A 21,478-nucleotide genomic window follows, 5' to 3' on the forward strand; every position below is an offset into this window, starting at 1 on the left:
CTTTTCCTTCTGTCCTCCAGACTATACAGATTGAGTTTCATTAAGTCTTTCCTGATACATTTTATGCTTAAGACCTTCCACCATTCTTGTAGCCCGTCTTTGGACCCGTTCAATTTCTTTTTGTAGGTGAGGTCTCCAGAACTGAACACAGTATTCCAAATGTGGTCTCACCAGCATTCTATATAGCGGGATCATAATCTCCCTCTTCCTGCTTGTTATACCTCTAGCTATGCAGCCAAGCATCCTACTTGCTTTCCCTACCGCCTGACTGCACTGTTCACCCATTTTGAGACTGTCAGAAATCACTACCCCTAAATCCTTCTCTTCTGAAGTTTTTGCTAACACAGAACTGCCAATACAATACTCAAATTGAGGATTCCTTTTCCCCAAGTGCATTATTTTACATTTGGAAACATTAAACTGCAGTTTCCATTGCTTTGACCATTTATCTAGTAAAGCTAAATCATTTACCATATTATAGACCCCTCCAGGAATATCAACCCTATTGCACACTTTAGAGTCATCGGCAAATAGGCAAACCTTCCCTACTAAACCTTCCCCTATGTCACTCACAAACATATTAAAAAGAATAGGACCCAGAACAGACCCTTGTGGCACACCGCTTGTAACCTGTCTCTGATCAGAATACTCGCCATTAACAATAACTCTCTGATTTCTACGCTTCAGCCAGCTTGAAATCCACTGAACTATCCAGGGATTAAGTCCAATCATCACTAATTTATCTATCAGCTCTTTATGTGGAACCGTATCAAAGGCTTTGTTGAAGTCCAGATAGGCAATATCCACGGCATCACCTTAATCCAACACCTTTGTGACATAGTCAAAGAAATCAATGAGATTAGTCTGACATGATTTGTTAGGGTAAATTCATGTTCCCATTTTAATGCATCTAGTTTTCCAATTAAAGTTGCAGCGATGAAGAACTTAATAGAGGAAGATCAGCCCAGGTTAAAGCAAAACGAAGTAACAGAATAACAGAGTTGGGAGGGAACTTAGAGGTCTTCTAGTCCAACCCCCTACACTCAAGCATGAAACCCTATACCATTCTGGACAAATGATTGACCGATCTCTTCTTAAAAACTTCCAGCATTGTAACATTCACAACATTTGGAGGCAAGTTGATTAATTGTTCTCGCGGTCAGAAAATTTCTCCTTAATTCTAGGTTTCTTCTCTCCTTGACTAGTTTCCATCCCTTGCTTCTTGTGCTGCCCTCGGATGCTTTGGAGAATAGCTTGACCGCCTCTACTTTGTGGCAGCCCCTCAAATATTGGGACGCGGCTATCATGTCACCTCCAATTCCTTCTTTTCACTAGACTCACCATACCCAGTTCCTGCAACCGTTCTTCGTGTGTTTTAACCTCCAGCCTCCCAATCATCTCTGTTGATCTTTTTTGTACTATTTCTAGAGTCACATCATTTTTTTTTTCTAATAGGGTGATGAAAAAAATGATGTACAGATTCTGGAAAGAGTGCAGCAACGAGCCACAAAGACAATTAGAGGGCTTGAGGCGAAAACATATGAACAGTTGCAGGAATTGGGCATGTATGTATGTATGTGTGGATGGATGGATGGATGGATGGATGGATGGATGGATGGATGGATTGGATTGGATTGGATTTATTTCTTTATTTTATTTTATTTTATTTTATTTTATTTTATTTTATTTTATTTTATTTTATTTATTTTATTTATTTTATTCATTTTATTCATTTTATTCATTTTATTCATTTTATTCATTTTATTCATTTATTCATTTATTCATTTAATTAATTATGTAATTATTTAATTATTTAATTAATTAATTGGTTTTGTATTTATTTATTTACTTATTTATTTGTTAGATTTGTATGCCGCCCCTCTCCATAGACTCGGGGCGGCTCACAGCAACAATAAAACAATGTACGACAAATCTAATAATTTAAAAACACTAAAAACCCCATTATTAAAAGCAAACATACACACAAACATACCATGCATAAACTGTATAGGACCGGGGGGGGGGATGTCTCAATTCCCTCATACCTGATGGCAGAGGTGGGTTTTAAGGAGTTTACGAAAGGCAAGGGGGGTGGGGGCAATTCTCCGAGGACTCAGGGCGGCTCACAGCATATATATATAAAAAACAGAACAATAATATAAATCCAATTAATGCTACATTTAAAAACAATCATGTAAATTCAATTAAAAAGAAAAAAATATCAACCAATCATTCAACAATCATACTTAAAACGTTCATTGGTCAGGGGGAAGATCTAAAAGCCCCAAGCCTGGCGGCAAAGATGAGTTTTTAAGCTCTTTCGGAAGGCGAGGAAGGTGGGGGCAGTGCAAATATCTGGGGGGAGCTGATTCCAGAGGGCTGGGGCCCCCACAGAGAAGGCTCTTCCCCTAGGTCCCGCCAGCCAACATTGTTTGGTCGATGGGACCCTAAGGAGACCAACTCTGCGGGACCTCACCGGTCACTGGGATTTGTGCGGCAGAAAGTGGTCTCGGAGATAATCTGGTCCTATGCCATGTAGGGCTTTATAGGTCGTAACCAACACTTCAATTTTTTGCCCAGAAACTGATCGGTAGCCAATGCAGTCCACAGAGTGATGGCAAGATGTGGGCATTATATGCCCAGTCTAGACCTAAGAGCAGGCCTTCTTTTAAAAATCTTCATGTTTGAGGCTTGATCGAAATCAACTTTCATACTTCATTATTATTATTATAAAGAAAAGGAAGACTGAATGCAGACCTAATGATCAACGTTGAATTCGATAGTTACAGGAAACCGTTTCTGGACTTCCTGTTTGAGGTGGAAAAACCCCCAAAACTTTGATTTTGAGTTTTGCTGATGAGATAGCTTTGTCGTTATAGAAATCGCTAGCATATATTATTTTATGAAAGTAAAAAGCTGAGAGGTTGAATGTTCTTACCTTATTCTACCGTGCTAAAAAGGAGTTAGAAGTCCATGGTTTTTTTCTCTCCTTTCCCCCCCTCTTCCTCTCCACTACTTTCCCATTATTTGTATTTGTCTTTATATTTTATATTTTGATAAACCAATAACAAATTGGTTATTACCTATAAAGCCCTGTATGCTTAGGAGCAGATTATTTATAGGACCATCTTCTGCCTTATGTGTCCCAGCAACCAATTAGGTCGTATAGAATTGGTTTTCTCCAAGTCCCATCGGCCAAGCAATGCCGACTGGTGGGACTACAGGGAAGAGCCTTCTCTGTTGTGGCCCCAGTCCTCTGGAACCAACTCCCCCCAGAGATTTGTACCACCCCGTCCAAAAGGCCTGCTGAAAGGCGTTTAAAACGTGAGCAACAGTTTTAGCTTTGGCCGGTAGTATAAATGAGGAATGACTGAATGTTATTTTATACTGGGTTTTATTTTTTACTTAATAATAATAATAATTAATAATAATTTATTAGATTTGTATGCCGTCCCTCTCCGAAGACTTGGGGCGGCTCACAACAATAATAAAACAGTGTGACAATGTAAACAAATCTAATATTTTTTAAAAAAACATCTAAAACCCCATCATTTAAAAAACCATGCAACACACGCATACCATACATAAAACTATATCTTATGTATTGTAATATTTTTTTTAATTGACATATATAAAACAAACATAAAACATATACAAGGGCTTTTATCCGCCCCACTCTTTTTAGAAGTTGTTCAGGGTAAAGTTTTATCATACGTGAAATTTGTAAAAATAATATATACTCTTATTTGCCTTTTACTTCATTTACAAATGTTCAATTTGTTTTAATGTTCTCTGTAATTATCTTTTAATTAACCATTAATTATTTTCCCTTAATTTTTGTTCTAGCCAATTGTAAACCTTGTCACATACTTCGTAATATTCAGATTCTTCTTGATCTTTTATTTTATACTGGGTTTTACTTTTTACTTGTTTTATCTTATGTATTGTAGTATTTTAATCTTTGTAATTATGTAACTATCAGGAAAGACTTAATGAACTCAATCTGTATAGTCTGGAGGACAGAAGGAAAAGGGGGGACATGATCGAAACATTTAAATATGTTAATGGGTTAAATAAGGTTCAGGAGGGAAGTGTTTTTAATAGGAAAGTGAACACAAGAACAAGGGGACACAATCTGAAGTTAGTTGGGGGAAAGATCAAAAGCAACATGAGAAAATATTATTTTATTGAAAGAGTAGTAGATCCTTGGAACAAACTTCCAGCAGACGTGGTTGGTAAATCCACAGTAACTGAATTTAAACATGCCTGGGATAAACATATATCCATTGTAAGATAAAATACAGGAAATAGTATAAGGGCAGACTAGATGGACCATGAGGTCTTTTTCTGCCGTCAGTCTTCTATGTTTCTATGTTTCTATTTTATTGCTGTAAGCTGCCCTGAGTCCACTAAGGGAAGGGCGGCCTATAAATTTATTGATTATTTATTTATTTGTAATTTCTACATGGCATTGGACCAGACTACCTGTGGGACCGCCTTCTGCTGTATGAGTCCCAGCAACCAGTTAGGTCCCACAGAGTCGGCCTTCTCCAGGTCCCGTCAATTGGACAATGTCGCTTGGCAGGGCCTAGGGGAAGAGCCTTCTCTGTGGGGGCCCCTGGTGCTCTGGAATCAGCTCCTCCCAGAGATTCGCACTGCCCCCACCCTCCTTGCCTTCCACAAGAGTCTTAAGACTAATTTATGCCGCCAGGCTTGGGATGATTAGATTCTAACCCCCTGGCCAACAAATGTTTTGTATGATTGCTGTTTGAATGAGTATGATAGATTTTTAATGTTATTGGGGACTTGAGATTTATCCACCTAGTTTTAATTAATAGGATTTGGACACTGTATTTTACTGTTCCTTTTATATGTTGCGAGCCCCCTCAGGTCCTTGGAGACAGGCGGCATACGAATACAATTAATAAACGAATAAATTTATAAATTTATGTGCCGCTCACTCCAAAAAGGACTCAGAGTGGCTGAATCGAAAAAAATAAATAAATTTGCAATATGAGACTAAATTCAATATTTACTTCGGTGATGACCATCTCAAAACTTCCAAAGGAGTAATGACAGGATTTTGTAAATACTTAAACATCGCGATCATTGCCACTATTTTATGAGCACTGTTCATATTTTAATATGTAATTGGTTTTCTTTTCAGTAAAAAAAGAAACCCTGCATGCCAATCCCCAAATCAGAGTTTTATTTTTTTAAAAAATATAAATAAATAAATATTAATGACTTTCACTGAATCGGGAAGATGAGAAGCTGAGCGTTTTCCTCGTTCTCGCCAATTTCATTTGCACTCACTGAAAAATTTACCCAGTGCAATCCTCTGTCAATAAAACTGCACCGACAAACCCAGAGAAGAATCCAAATGAACATTAACAGCTTCATCACAGATACGCCACATTTTCAAAGGCTGGAAAAATCATGGGGAAGTGGGAAGCTCGTAATATACTTTTGCAGATGTTCTTATTTTTCTGTTTGGTTACTCCGAATGCAAACATTATGCAAAATATCAGAATAGATTAAAAGAATTACACACCACTAGCAGAAGAAGAAAAATGAATCAACGGCATGAGCAAAGCATGTTCTGGTAGGGTAGGGTAGGGTAGGGTAGAGTAGAGTAGAGTAGAGTAAGGTAGAATAGAATAGAATAGAATAGAATAGAATAGAATAGAATAGAATAGAATAGAATAGAATAACAAGAGTTGTAAGGGACCTTGGAGGTCTTCTAGTCCAACCCCCTGCTTGGGCAGGAAACCCTACACCATTTCAGACAAATGGTTATCCAACATCTGCTTAAAAACTTCCAGTGTTGGGGCATTCACAACTTCTGGAGGCAGGCTGTTCCACTGATTAATTGTTCTGACTGTCAGGAAATTTCTCCTTAGTTCTAAGTTGCTTCTCTCCTTGTTTAGTTTCCACCCATTGCTTCTTGTCCTGCCCTCAGGTGCTTTGGAGAATAGCTTGACTCCCTCTTCTTTGTGGCAGCCCCTGAGATATTGGAAGACTGCTCTCATGTCTCCCCTGGTCCTACTTTTCATGAATTCAGCCCCCAAAATACCTACAGTATATTCTCCACTTAGGAGAGACACAAAGGAGTCCCAGCACTGAAAGTTTCCAGGGGCCTCTTGAAATTCTAGCTTAGATTAAGCCTTCGAAGGGTTGAAGAGCCGGGGTAGCGCAGTGGTTAGAGTGCAGCACTGCAGGCTACTTCCGCTAACTGCTAGCTGTAGCTCAGCAGTTCAAATCTCACTGCCGGCTCACGGTTGACTCAGCCTTCCCTCCTTCCGAGATGGGTAAAATGAGGACCCGGATTATTGGGGGCAATAAGCTGATTCTGTAAACCGCTTAGAGAGGGCTGTAAAAGCACTATGAAGTGGCATATAAGTCTAAATGCTATTGCTAAGAAAGGAGAGAATGAATGTGGTTTACATTTGGAAACATTAAACTGCAGTTTCCATTGCTTTGACCACTTATCTAGTAAAGCTAAATCATTTACCATATTACAGACGCCTCCAGGAATATCAACCCTATTGCACACTTTAGAACAAGGGGACACAATCTGAAGTTAGTTGGGGGAAAGATCAAAAGCAACGTGAGAAAATATTATTTGACTGAAAGAGTAGTAGATCCTTGGAACAACCTTCCAGTGGACATGGCTGGTAAATCCGCAGTAACTGAATGTAAACATGCCTGGGATAAACATATATCCATCCTAAGATAAAATACAGGAAATAGTATAAGGGCAGACTAGATGGACCATGAGGTCTTTTTCTGCCGTCAATCTTCCATGTTTCTATGTTTCTATGTACCTATGGCAGATTTACATTTCTAACATTTATTACTTATGTTTGGTTGGATTTTTGGTAAATGTGCTGGGGCGTAATGCCACCGGTAAAACATCTTATGTACATTTTCTTTATAGGATATCCATCCTTTCTAACGGATCGCCGATCCCACCCGTACGAGGTGTAGCCCATCCCTGGGCAGAGGGGAATAATAAATCTCGAGAGCTGGTCTTGTTATTTGCGTCGATCCCGATCGGTTATGTAACGAAAGCGGCCGCCATTTAGGGTATCTGACAAGACGTCTCCAAATCACCATTCCAAGTGTGTGCGTGCCCCCGAGGGAGTCAACTTGAAGGCAGCGAGGCAAAAATAAAAGAAAACCTGGAAACTTATTGAATAAGTTTCTCCTTTCTTTAAGCAGCCATCTGAACACCAGAACCTTATCAGAGTTGTAATATGTCAGCGGATGTCAAATTAAAGCCCTGTGCACTCCTGAAGGCCAGGGAAGAAAGAAATGGCATCGTTTCCAGGCCATTGGGCTGCTTTAACAAGTCAACTAAATAATCTCCACTTCCCTCCCTTCCCAACACACACACACACACAAACACAAAAGATCCCATTTTCTGCTATTCCTGCTCAGCACACACAACTTTGCTGCAAATCTACAAGAGCCGAAAGCAGCTCAAGCGTTAGGCTATTCCATGTGGACTTTAAAAAAAAAAAACAGGACTGATGTAATCGGAATAATTTCCCTTCAATGGTTTTATTTGTCTCTTTCTTTTCTTCTCCGACTGTCCAAACTCTTTATGGCTCATTTCCTGGCTCCTTCCACTACAAGCAAAATCTAAATATGGTGCTCCTTCGCCTCCCCGCCTCCCCATCCACTCCCTCCTGTCTTCTCCTCCAGGAAACATTCCAGTTATTTGGAATTAATAATCAGATGGTTTCGGTTAATGGAGATTATTATTTTTAATTTTATTATTTTATAAAAGCCGGCACACTTGGGAAGCATTGAATTCTTTCCGGCACCTTTGCAAAAGCCTGTGTTTTCTGCTCAGTCGCACTTGGAGTAGGGGGCTCGTGTAAGAATTAAGGGTTTGGGACAGTGCTTCTCAATTATTAAATGCTAAATGTTATGTGTGGGTGTGACTGAGTAAATTGATTGCTTTTTAAGGTAATGGGATTTTAGCTTATAGTTTTAACTATTAGATTTGTATACATATTGTTTTTATACTGTATTTTGTGAGCCGCCCCGGGTCTCCGGAGAGGGGCAGCATACAAGTCTAATAAATAATAATAATAATAATAATAATAATAATAATAATAATAATAATAATAATTTAATAATTATTATTACCATTATCATTATCATTATCATTATCAGTATTAGTATTATTATGTCAGTACAACACAGCAAACGAGATCACTATGCTGGATTTCGTATTTCATCACCAGTCGGGCGCTTCCCAAGCACCTAAGACTGTGTGATGTAGCGGTGAATTATGTTTGCGGATCCCAGTAAAGCGGCCTTTTGCAATTGACAGATGGAGATTTTGTCAATTCCGATGGTTTTCAAATGTCCGCTGAGATCCTTTGGCACTGCACCCAGCGTACCAAGTACCACTGGGACCACTTTCACTGGCTTATGCCAGAGTCGTTGCAGCTCGATTTTTAGATATTCATAGTTCACTAATTTCTCTAGCTGCTTCTCCTCAATTCTGCTGTCTCCTGGGATTGCGATGTCGATGATCCATGCTTTCTTTTTCTCCACAATCAGGATGTCTGGTGTGTTATGCTTCAGGATTCGGTCAGTCTGAAGTCGGAAGTCCCACAGTAGTTTTGCTTGCTCATTTTCGACCACTTTTTCGGGCTTATGATCCCACCAATTCTTTGCCACTGGTAAATGGTAGTTCCAGCCCAAGTTCCAGTGGATCATCTGTGCCACAGCATCATGTCTATGCTTGTAGTCAATCTGTGCGATCCTTTTGCAGCAGCTGAGTATGTGATCGATTGTTTCATCTGTTTCTTTACAGAGTCTGCACTTTGGATGTCTGTTGATTTTTCAATTCTGGCTTTGACAGCATTTGTTCTAATGGCCTGTTCTTGTGCCGCCAGGATTAGTCCTTCTGTCTCCTTTTTGAGTGTTTCACTTGTAAGCCATGACCAGGTCTTTTCTTTATCCACTTTACCTTCAATCTTCTCCAAGAACTGTCCATGCAATGCTTTGTTCTGCCAACAGTCCATACGACATTGAGTTACATTTTTTCTGTACTGGTCCTTAGTTTGCTTCACCTTGAGAAGCTTCCTATTGTCGGCCTCCATCAACGCTGGCTCTTTGCTCCCCTTCACATAGTCAGCTAATGCATGCTTCTCTTCTTTTACTGTCTGCTTCACTTGTAAAGTCCTCTGCCGCCTATTTTCCTTGGTAAATACAGCCTGTCAGCGTCACTGCGGGGGTGTAGTGCATGATGGATCGTCATTAATTTTCTGGTTTTCCTGTCCAGGTTGTCCAGCTCTGCTTGAGTCCAGTTCACTATGCCAGCTGTGTATCTAATGACAGGTATGGCCCACGTATTTATAGCCTTGATAGTGTTGCCACCATTCAGTTTGCTCTTCAAAATTTTTCTGGTCCTCTGGGTGTTGTTGTTGTTGTTGTTATTGTTGTTGTTATTATTATTATTATTATTATTTTACATCCCCTCTAAAAAGAAGTAAACATTTTGCCCCCACCCCAACTCTTTGTTCTAGGCCCCAATGAAATTTTAGTACTAATATTTATTATTTTACTTATAATAAGCTGCAAGCAAACTCAGACATATTTAGTTCATGTGAGAGAAAGAGGGTGAAGATAGCTCCTCTCTAATCGTTCCAAGAATATATGCTTTATAGGGATGTTAGCAGGCACAATTCTGTCTATGGGTGAGGAACAATACAGATAGTCCTCAAGTTACGACTACAATGGAGCCCCAAATTTACGCTGCTAAGTGAAACATTTGTTAAATGAGCTTGCCGCATTTTACTTGCCACAGCTGTTAAGCAAATCATTGCATTTGTTAAGCGAATGACACAATTGTTAAGTGAATCTGGATTCCCCATTGACTTTGCTTGTCCAGAAGGTCGCAAAAGGGGATCACAGGAAGCTGGGACATTGCAACCATCATAAATATGAGTCAGCTGCCATGCGTCCGAATTTCAAACACACAACCATGGGGAGGCGACAAAGATCGTAACCCTGAAAAACGGTTATAAGTCGCTTTTTTTCAGTGTCTTTGTAACTTTGAACAGTCACTATTCAATTCAATTCAATTCAATTTATTAGATTTGTATGCCGCCCCTCTCCGAAAACTCGGGGCGGCTCACAACAACAATAAAAACAATATTCTAGCGAAAACAAATCTAATATTAAAAAGCACATAAAAACCCTATCATATTTAAAAAGCAAACAACACATATATATCCAAACATAAATATAAAAAAGCCTGGGGAAAAGGTGTCTCAACTCCCCCATGCCTGGCGGTATAGATGGGCCTTGAGTAATTTACTAACTGAAGTGTTATAAGTCAAGGACTACATATAAAGAAATCTTTATTGTTGTGGGGAAAAAAATCACAATTTGTCTTTCCGGATTTTTTCTTTCTTTTTCTTGCTTTCTTTCTTTCTTTCCTTCTTTCTTTCTTTCTTTCCTTCCTTTCTTCTTTCTTTCCTTCCTTCTTTCTATCTTTCCTTCTTTCTTTCCTTATTTCTATCTTTCCTTCTTTCTTTCCTTCTTTCTATCTTTCCTTCCTTCTTTCTTTCTTTCTTTTTTTCTATCTTTCCTTCTTTCTTTCTTTCTTTCCTTCTTTCTTTCTTTCTTTCCTTCTTCCTTTCCTTCCTTCTTTCTTTCTTTCCTTCCTTCCTTCCTTCTTTCTTTCTTTCCTTCTTTCTTTCCTTCCTTCCTTCCTTTCTCTCTCTCTCTCTCTCACTTTCTCTCTCTCTCTCTCTCTCTCTCTCTCTCTTTCTTATTTTTTCCTTATGTCTCTAAAATGTTTCACATGCATACCAAACGCAATTCCCTGTAACACCCAGAATTCGTCAGCCAACATCATTGCTAAGCATCCTGGCAGCTCAAGTCCACATCTTCTGAAGGATGCTTGGGTGGGCAGGAGGAGGTTGACGTAACAGGATGCAATCACAAAGAACTGAGAGTTGACCACTGAGGCTGCAAACCGTACACAAATCAAGCTAAACACTAACAAACACAGTACCTTATATCTCAGTGGTTAGCCACAAGCTGGTTGTTGTAGATACAGGATCATAACAGTAACTATACCCATCTGGAAGGTTGCTTCTTCTCAACAGATTAACAGAGTTGGGAGGGACCTTGTGGGTCATCTAGTCCAACTCTCAGCTCGCCACCCAAGCAGGAGATCCTACACCAGTGATGGTGAACCTATGGCATGGCTGCCACAGGTGGTACGCAGGGGCCATATCTGCGGGCACGCGAGCCGTTGCCCTAGCTCAGCTCCAATGTGCATGTGTATGCCAGCCAGCTGATTTTTGGCTCACACAGAGGCTCTGGAAGGGCGTTTTTGGCTTCCAGAGAGCCTCCAGGGGGGATGAGGAAGGGGTTTTTTATGCTCCCCTGGCTCTAGAGAAGAATCTGGAGCCTGGAGAGGGTGAAACACGAGCCTAGTGGGTTCACCAGAAGTTAAGAAACAGGCCGTTTCCGGCCTCCAGAGGGCCTCCGGAGGGGTGGAGGAAGCTGTTTTTGCCCTCCCCAGGCATTGAATTATGGGTGTGGGCACTCGCGCATGCTTGATAGCATGCGCACACACTCTTTTGACACCCGAGGAAAAAAAGGTTCACCATCACTATCCTACACCATTTCTGACAAATGGCAGTTCAGTCTCTTCTTCAAAGCTTCCAGAGATGAAGCTGCCCCAACCACCGAAGGCCATAGTTCCCTCTAAGCTGAGCAGTGAGCAATCGCTCACTTAAAAATCATCATCAACTCAGAGTTTTCCAAACCTGCCCAGAAGCCGAGAGGGAAGGAGTGAGAGGGAAGGAGAGAGAGAGGAAGAGAGAGAAACAGATAGAAAAAAGAGAGGAAGGAAAAGAGAAAGAAAAAGAATGGGAGTAAGGAAGAGAGAAAGAAAATCAAAGTCTAGTTTGAAACTAGCTCAACTATTTAAGTGGCATTTTGATATTGATACAGTTGCCCTATTATGAGCTCACTGTTATAGACACACAGTACAGTATTTTATTTTGAAATTCTCTGAGGCAAAACAGGGTGGGTTTTTTGTTTGTCTGTTTGTTTGTTTGTTTATTTATTTATTTATTTATTATTCCTGTGCCGCCCAGTCCCAAAGGCACTGCCGCTCAGACACTATACTTTTCCGCCCACCCCAAAAAAAAATTAGAGGGAACACTGCCGAAGGCAACTTCGGTTTCATCGGTTGACTGCTCTCGTGGTCTGAAAATTTTTTCTTTTTTTTTCTTTTTAAAAAATATACTTTATTAGTTTATTAAAAAAAGAAGGAAAACAGGGGGAAAGGGGGATGGGAATAGAAAAAAGAGAAGTGGGAGGGGGATGGGGTAAACAGTATTATTATACAACGGCTTATGTATATTATTGTATACACATTCCGAGTATTTGTCTATATGTAAATATTTTGTATTCAATATTCTTATTTGGATAATCTTGTAGCTGTAATATTTAATAGTCCAAGAATAACGTGGGAAGAGAAGGGATAGAAAAGGAAAGAGGGTAGAAAGAAAAGAAGAAAAAAGAGAGAAGAGAGAGAAAAAGAGAGGAGGAGGAGTACCTGCAAGCTAGCAGGCATTTGGATTGTGACGGCTTAGTTTGATTATGTTTGTTGTTTTGTTAGTGAGAAGTAATTGTAGGTTGTAATATTAATAAGTTTCTAGTGATTATCAAGTGGATTGAACTCAGTCAGGGGTTGTATTGATTTTGGTCCGAATTTCTATTGTGCATATCTTTATCTTGATTCATATTAAGAGATTTTTTTTTCTTAATTCTAAGTTGAATCTCTCCTTGTTCGGTTTCTATCCATAATTCCTTGTCTGGCTTTCGGGTGCCTTGGAAAATAGCTTGACCCCTCCCTCTCCATGGTAGCCCCTCAAATATTGGAGCACTGCTATCATGTCTCCCCTGGTCCTTCATTTCATTAAACTAGCCATGCCCAGTTCCTGCAACCGTTCTTCATATGTTTTAGCCTCCAGTCCCCTAATCATCCTGGTTGCTCTTCTCTGCACTTTTTCTAGAGTCTCAACATCTTTTTTACATCGTGGCGACCAAAACTGGATGCAGTATTCCAAGTGTGGTCTTACTAAGGCTTTATAGAGTGGTATTAGTAACTGAGTTGATCTTGATTGTATCCCTCTGTTTATGCAATTTAGAATTGCATCAGCTTTTTTGGCTGCCCGCCATACACTGCAGGCTCATATTTTATGCAAATCTTACTTAAGATTTGTCTCTTTGTACAGTGGTACCTCTACTTATGAACTTAATTCATTCCGTGACCAGGTTCTTAAGTAGAAAGGTTTGTAAGTAGAAGCAATTTTTCCCATAGGAATCAATGTAAAAGCAAATAACGTGTGCGATTGGGGAAACCACAGGGAGGGTGGAGGCCCTGTTTCCTCCCAGGAGATTCCTAGAGAGGCCCCACGGAAGCTTCTCCCCACCTTTTCCGGCCCAGGAGATTCCTAGAGGCCCCATGGAGACTTCTCCCTGCCTTTTCTGGCCCAGTTTCCTCCCAGGAAATTCCTCGAGAGGCCCCACGGAGGCTTCTCCCCGCCTTTTCTGGCCCTGTTTCCTCCCAGGTGATTCCTAGAGAGGCCCCACGGAGGCTTCTCCCCACCTTTTCCGGCCCAGGAGATTCCTAGAGGCCCCATGGAGACTTCTCCCTGCCTTTTCTGGCCCTGTTTCCTCCCAGGAAATTCCTCAAGAGGCCCCACAGAGGCTTCTCCTCACCTTTTCTGGCCCTGTTTCCTCCCAGGTGATTCCTAGAGAGGCCCCACGGAGGCTTCTCCCTGCCTTTTCTGGTTACAGTTTTGGAGGCTCAGGTTTGTAAGTGAAAAATGGTTCTTGAGGAGAGGCAAAAAAATCTTGAACACCCGGTTCTTATCTAGAAAAGTTTGTAAGTAGAGGCATTGTTAGGTAGAGGTACCACTGTATATGCCCAGGTTGCGCAATTGTAGTAGACTGCAGAAATAGTGAAGTATTTTGTAATCCATTAAACGCAACATATCTGCAAAAGAATAAATGCAAAGGCGGGACTATTTTGTACATGCAAACCTTAAATGAGGAGCATTTAAGACTTCTGGGGCTGTAAGAGAAAAACCAACTACGCACAGCACTTAAGACCGCATCACAAATATGGGTGCAGCCAAGATGTTCTTAATATGTTTTAGTTGTCAAGTGTTATACGTAACCCTATTAGCTTTACTTCACCATGCTCATACTATGTACACTTTGCATAAAAATTCAATTTTTTGTTACACAATAAAGTAAAAATAAAGTGTTTTCCGAGATTATTTTCTTTCGCCACCCGTTTACATGAGTCATATTTCAATATACAACGATTGCAACATTTGGAACTGTTACAACAAGAAGAAAAAACCCTTATAGTGAACAATCACATACTACAAAAAAAAATGTTCATATGTAGTGATCGGGCACATTTTTGTGGCCTAGATATTCTAGCAGACTAGTCAACTTTCTGCATGTATTTGATAGATCTGCGTTTGCGTAAAAGTTCAGTAAAGTCGGAAGACGATAACAGCAACAGAAAAGTTGGCTAAAGGTTACTTACAATTCAACTGCAGAAGAATGTTAATCTATCTATGATCTACCATGTTGCATTTGTCCAGATAAAGTTTCTCTATTTAGAATAATCAAATCCTGCTGAGTTGGACAATCTGGACAAGAGGATGAATTCGGCTAAGGAAACTGATTTGCAAGAACTGATGGGAGAATGGGGCAAGGTAAGAGGATATGTGGTTAGTAGAATTCGAGACCAAGCTACAAGGAATAAATTGGAATCACTTTATAATATACCCTGTTTCCCCGATAGTAAGACACCCCCGATTGTAAGACGTATCGGGGGTTTCAGGGGGGTCGGCTAATATAAGCCGTACCCCGAAAGTAAGACATATGTCTTACTTTCGGGGAAACACGGGGGTATTGCCGGGGGGGGAGCCCGATGACGTCGCTTCCAAGCTCCCCGCGCGCCCCTCGCCTTCGCCTTGCCGCGGCGCCACCGCCTCTTCCCCGGCTTGGCAAAGCGAAGGACGGAGCTGGTCCAAAGCGAGGCGAGCGGGCGGCGGCTTGCAGCGAAGGCGCTCGTCCCAGCAACTGAGTCCTGCCGAGGCTCGGCTGCAGGCGGCCAGCGAGGCTGACCGGCTCCGAGGCGAGCGGCCGGAGCTGCGCCCTCCTTCGCCCGCCTCCTTTCCGGCAGGCAGGTGGGGCTGCCCAACTGCGCAGAGCGGCTCCTCCCCTCCAGACACACGCTTCCCTGACACGCGTCTGTGGCTCCACGCGTGCACGCCGCTTGGAGCCCTGAGGTTGAACTTGGAAAAGGGCTCACGAGGCTCCTGTCCCGCGGCTGCCCTTCTGGACTCTGGGGAGATGCCTTCGGGAACGCGACCCTTTCAATTTTTTTCCAATGTAAGACATACCCCGAAAGTAAGACGCAGTGGGGCTTTTGGGGGTAAAAAGAAAGTAAGACACTGTCTTACTTTCGGGGAAACACGGTATATTGCTCTTGAATTAAAATGATATATATAAAATATGCCCCCATTTTGGTGAAGGGGTGCGAATGTTGTCTGGTGGTGGGCACAAATCACTGAGCACTTGTTGTATGTTGTGTGCGTGTTTTATATTTTAAAATCAATAAAAAAATATTTAAAATAATAATAATAATTTAATTTTTTTTAAAAAATCCTTAAAGATAAACAGATTACCTACTAAATTAGGGTTACCAGGAGATCTAATAATCATGGCCCATGGTAAGGAATTTCAGAGCAGTCCTTCAGAAATACTTAAAATTCTGTTATTGGAAGTTTTTTGTCATTTTTATTTAGGGATTCCTTCTTAATGGGCATTTATTATTTAAAAGGGTTAATAAATATACATGAAAATTGATATGGAAGAGATATGGAGAAATTTGAAATACTGCAGCCTAATTAATTTGAGGTATTTAAAATTTGGAACATCTTAAAAGATGTTTTAGCTAACAGTATATTAGTATAATATAAGAACACTGAACAGCTATTTTTTATCCAGATGTTAAGAGAGAAGGAGGTAGCATTTTACTTGTATACCATAATTTTAAAATTGACCTATTGTGAAGCAATTTGATGCTGTTGGTATTTTATATTGCATTGCGATTGGAGAGAAAAATAAAAAAATTCTTTGCCGGAAAAAAAAGAAAGAAATACAGTACAGTACTTAAAAAGCCAGTTTTCTATTCCTGTCTCAGGGAACCTCTAAATACTTGCTCGTGCAACAAAGCAATTTTAATTTCTTCAAAATCAGCCCATTCCACAAGAAAGCACTGAAGCTAAGAAAGCCCAGGGACCCTGTCGTCAAGATAAAAATGAAATAGCTGCGAAAAGATCTCTTTTCATAAAATTAATAAACGAACTTTGCAAATGAAACAAGATGCACTTTTTAAAATACTCACCGAATTAATTATCCCTCGGAGAGCTTGAAATCCTTCTCTTACTGGGAAGACTTGATCCTTTGAATCAGCAATGCTTTCAAGCTAGGGAAGTAAACACAAACACAACAGAGATTTGTGCTACCAACCTTTAGATACTGATAGATAAGTATGCACAGAATTTAGCAACGATTTAAGGGCAGGAAAATGCATGGCTTCGAGAGAACTACAGGTATAGACAAAATCATATTATTTTCTTATTCCCACAGCAAAACAAACTAAACACAAATCAATATTGATACTGCAAAAGTCAAAAAGAGGGCGGTGAAAATATTTACTGACCCCTCGCATCCTGGACACAAACTGTTTCAACTCCTACTCTCAAAACGTCGCTACAGAGCACTGCACACCAAAGCAACTAGACACAAGAACAGTTTTTTCCCGAACGCCGTCACTCTGCTAAACAAATAATTCCTTCAACACTGTCAAACTTTTTACTAAGTCTGCACTTCTATTTCTACTAGTTTTTTCTCATCATTGCTATCACCCATTTCCTCCCATTTATGACTGTATGACTGTAACCTTGCTTGTATCCTAAGATTTTTATTAATATTGATTGCTTCTTCATTGCTTATTTGACCCCTATCACAATCATTAAGTGTTGTACCTTCATGATTCTTGACAAATGTCTCTTTTCTTTTATGTACGCTGAGAGCATATGCACCAAGACAAATTCCTTGTGTGTCCAATCACACTCGGCCAATAAAGAATTCTATTCTATTATATTCTGTTGTAACCCCAGGAAGATTCCCATCTATGAAAGGTCAACAAAGAAGAACAAGAAATAGAAATAACAGAGTTGGAAGGGACCTTGGAGGTCTTCTAGTCCAACCCCCTACTTAGGCAGGAAACCCTACATCACTTCAGACAACAACATCTTCTTAAAAATGTCTAGTGTTGGAGCATTCACAACTTCTGGAGGCAAGTTGTTCCATCGATTAATTGTTCTAATTGTTCTAACAAGGAGTAGTTTCATTTACATAATGGTTTTCACTGAATCTGCTGGTTCTTTGCTTTGAAACCAAAGTAACCATTATGTTCTCCTTGTTTCTCTCCAAGTCCATTAAGTGTATGATGCAAGGCATCAGAGAGCAGCCAACCAAACATAACAATTTTGAACCACCACATGAGGAACTGTATTAAGGGATTGCGGCATTAATAAGGTTGACAGCCACCAGCATAATCCCTTGCGGGGTGGATTCTGGCAACTGAATGGAGCTAGCAGAGTATATTAATGGCTGGATAATAATAATAATAATAATAATAATAATAATAATAATAATAATAATAATTATTATTATTATTATTATTATTAATTAATTAATTAGATTTGTATGCCGCCCCGCCCCTCTTCCTGTCAACAATGCAGAGTTGTGTTCAGTAGATATATTCACAGTTTGGCTAGAGCAGGGGTAGGCAAAGATGGCTCTTCTATGACATGTGGACTTCAACTCCCAGAATTCCTGAGTTAGCATGATTGGCTCAGGAATTCTGGGAGTTGAAGTCCACAAGTCATACAAGAGCCAACTTTGCCTACCCCTGGGCTAGAGGAAGAAACATCTCCCTCTACCGAGGATCGAACTCACAGCTCTACCTCTAGGCCACCGCAACACTCCGTTCCAGCCATTTCCACTCTCAAATTCCCAAGCCATAGGACCTTACCTGGTCTTGATTAAAATTGAGGACTCCAACGCAGTAAACTCTAGCTCCCATAGCCCTGGCATTTTGTGCCTGTAGTAGAGAGAACGGAGGAAGATTAAAAAAAGAGCCACGTCTACATTTGCCGTAAAAACATAGAAACATAGAAGACTGACAGCAAAAAAAGACCTCATGGTCCATCTAGTCTGCCCTTATACTATTTTTTGTATTTTATCTTAGGATGGATACATGTTTCTCCCAGGCAACATTTATATTCAGTTACTGTGGATTTATCTACCACATCTGCTGGAAGTTTGTTCCAAGGATCTACTACTCTTTCAGTAAAATGATATTTTCTCATGTTGCCTTTGATCTTTCCCCCAACTAACTTCAGATTGTGTCCCCTTGTTCTTGTGTTCACTTTCCTATTAAAAACACTTCCCTCCTGGACCTTATTTAACCCTTTAACATATTTAAATGTTTCGATCATGTCCCCCCTTTTCCTTCTGTCCTCCAGACTATGCAGATTGAGTTCATGAAGTCTTTCCTGATACGTTTTATACTTAAGACCTTCCACCATTCTTGTAGCCCATCTTTGGACCCGTTCAATTTTGTCAATATCTTTTTGTAGGTGAGGTCTCCAGAACTGAACACAGTATTCCAAATGTGGTCTCACCAGCGCTCTATATAAGGGGATCACAATCTCCCTCTTCCTGCTTGTTATACCTCTAGCTATGCAGCCAAGCATCCTACTTGCTTTCCCTACCGCCCGACCACACTGCTCACCCATTTTGAGAAATCACTACCTCTAAATCCTTCTCTTCTGAAGTTTTTGCTAACCCAACACGCCTGTGCGAATGTTGAACTCAAACAAGGAGTGTTGCTGCACTTCAACCCTCACCTCTTTTTCCGCATAAAGTGGGATCAAGCCTTCCAACTTTCCATCTGTCAAGGCAATGATCACACTACTGGACCTTGTTGCTTGGGCGATCTGCTCGTTTGCCTGGAAAACAAAAAACCAAAAGAATTTATGCTCTTGCAATTGCATTTGGAAGCGGAGAAGAGAAAGGGAAGGAGATTAGATTAGATTTATTGGATTTATATACCACCCCTCTCCGCAGACTCGGGGCGGCTCACAACAATGGTGAAGAACAGTACATAGTAACAAATCTAATACAGTGATACCTTGTCTTACAAACTTAATTGGTTCCAGGACGAGGTTCTTAAGGTGAAATGTTTGTAAGACGAAACAATGATTCCCATAGGAATCAATGGAAAAGCGATTAATGCGTGCAAGCCCAAAATTCACCCCTTTTGCCAGCCGAAGCGCCCGATTTTGCACTGCTGGGATTCCCCTGAGGCTCCCCTCCATGGGAAACCCCACCTCCGGACTTCTGTGTTTTTGAAATGCTGCAGGGGAATCCCAGCATTGCAAAAACGAGCGCTTCGCTGGCAACGGAAGCCCGGAGGTGGGGTTTCCCAGTGAAGGGAGCATCAGTGAAACCGCAGCATCACAAAAACACCGAAGTCCTCGAAATCTCACCTCCGGACCTCTGTGTTTTCCATGGACAGGAGCCTCAGGGGAATCCCAGGAGCGCAAAAACAGGCGCTTTGCTGGCAATGGAAGTCCGGAGGTGGGGCATCCCAGCAGCGGCAGTGGGTTTGTAAGGTGAAAATAGTTTGTAAGAAGAGGCAAAAAAAATCTTAAACCCTGGGTTTGTATCTCAAAAAGTTTGTATGATGAGGCGTTTGTAAGACGAGGTATCACTGTATTTAAAAATCTAAATTACACTTTTAGATTAAAAAGTCCAAACAAGAAACCCCAATATATAAAAAACAACACACAATCGAATCATACACAAAAACTACATGGGCAAGGGGGAGATGTTTCAATTCCCCCATGCCTGACGGCAGAGGTGGGTCTTAAGAAGTTTACGAAAGGCAAGGAGGGTGGGGGCAGTTCTAATCTCCAGGGGGAGCTGGTTCCAGAGGATAGAAATGACGAACCAGAAGGAGTTAAGCGTTCATCAAGTCGCACCTGAATTTATGTTTAGAGTCAGTGTGAAGCAGTAGTGGGTTTCACGAATCCCAGCGGCCGATTAGGTCCCATTGAGTGGGCCTTCTCCGGGTCCCGTCGACTAAGCAATGTCGTCTGGTGAGGGCCAGGGGAAGAGCCTCCTCTGTGGCAGCCCTGGCCCTCGGGAAGTAACTCCCCCTAGAGTTCAGAACTGCCCCCACCCTCCTCGCCTTTTGTAAGTTGTTGAAAACTCACCTTTGCCGCCAGGCATGGAGAAATTGACACCTCCCCTTACTACTTGGTTTATGTATGGTTTGATTGGGTTGTGTGGTTATTTTATTATCAGGGTTTTTTAAAATGTGTTTTTAAATATTGGATTTGTACATTTTTTTCTTATTGTTGTGAGCCGCCCTGAGTTTTCGGAGAGGGGCGGCATACAAATCTAATAAATTATTATTAAAATTATTATTATTCACTTACTTTAGCTACTTGTTCGGGAACGAGAGTGCATGCATGCAATTGGACCAGCTTACTGTCTTTTACCTTGTGTATCCCAGCGGCTGGTCAGATCCCACAGAGTCGGCCTTCTCCATGTCTCAGACAATGCCAGCTGGCAGGGCCTAGGGAAGAGCCTTCTCTGTGGTGGCCCCAGCCCTCTCTGAATCAACTCCCCCCAGGGATTCGTACTGCCCCCACCCTCCTAGCCTTTCATAAGGCCTTGGAGACACACCTTTGCTGACAGGCCTGGGGTTAGTCAATTTTTTTAATATCTACTCCGGCTCATGACTGAACCCAGTACTGTATGTATGTCAGGTTGAAATGTGGATGGTTGCTTTTTTAAATGAATTGGGGTTTTAGAATAGGAATGGTTTAAATTTTTACAGGGTTTTTTTTTAGGATTCGTGTTTTCGTCTTAGAATTTTAAATGTTAGGTTTCTTGTGCATTTGTATTTGTTTTGTTGTGACTCGCCCCGAGTCCCAGGAAAAGGGCAGCACAAAAAACAAACAAACAAACAAATAAATAAATAAATAAACAGACAAACAAACAGACAAACAAACAGACAAACAAACAGACAAACAAACAGACAAACAAACAGACAAACAAGCAAATATATAAATATATAAATAAATATATAAATAAAAATAAATATACAGTGTTCCCCCCAGTTTCACGCTCTCGATCATTGCTAATCGCTATATCGTGATTTTTCAACCCGGAAGTAAAAAACACCATCTGCGCATGCGTGCCCTTTTTTCTATGGCCACGCATGCCTAGATGGAGTTTGCGTTCCCCGCCG

The 21,478-nt window shown here is 40.9% G+C and overlaps 1 protein-coding gene across 2 annotated transcripts in view; it reads right to left on the bottom strand.

The window, feature by feature from the left end:
- ANTXR2 (ANTXR cell adhesion molecule 2) overlaps positions 1 to 21,478 on the bottom strand; it is a 197,596-nt gene that overhangs the window by 152,658 nt on the left and 23,460 nt on the right. For both annotated transcript variants that reach the window (XM_070756933.1, XM_070756934.1), the window contains exons 5-7: positions 19,065 to 19,166; positions 18,188 to 18,256; positions 16,490 to 16,570 (exon numbers count right to left, since the gene is read on the bottom strand). In XM_070756933.1, the coding sequence (XP_070613034.1) occupies positions 16,490 to 16,570; positions 18,188 to 18,256; positions 19,065 to 19,166 (252 nt within the window). The remainder of the gene's footprint in view (positions 1 to 16,489; positions 16,571 to 18,187; positions 18,257 to 19,064; positions 19,167 to 21,478) is intronic.

This window comes from Erythrolamprus reginae, chromosome 7, assembly GCF_031021105.1.
Source record: "Erythrolamprus reginae isolate rEryReg1 chromosome 7, rEryReg1.hap1, whole genome shotgun sequence".
Taxonomy (NCBI): domain Eukaryota; kingdom Metazoa; phylum Chordata; class Lepidosauria; order Squamata; family Dipsadidae; genus Erythrolamprus; species Erythrolamprus reginae.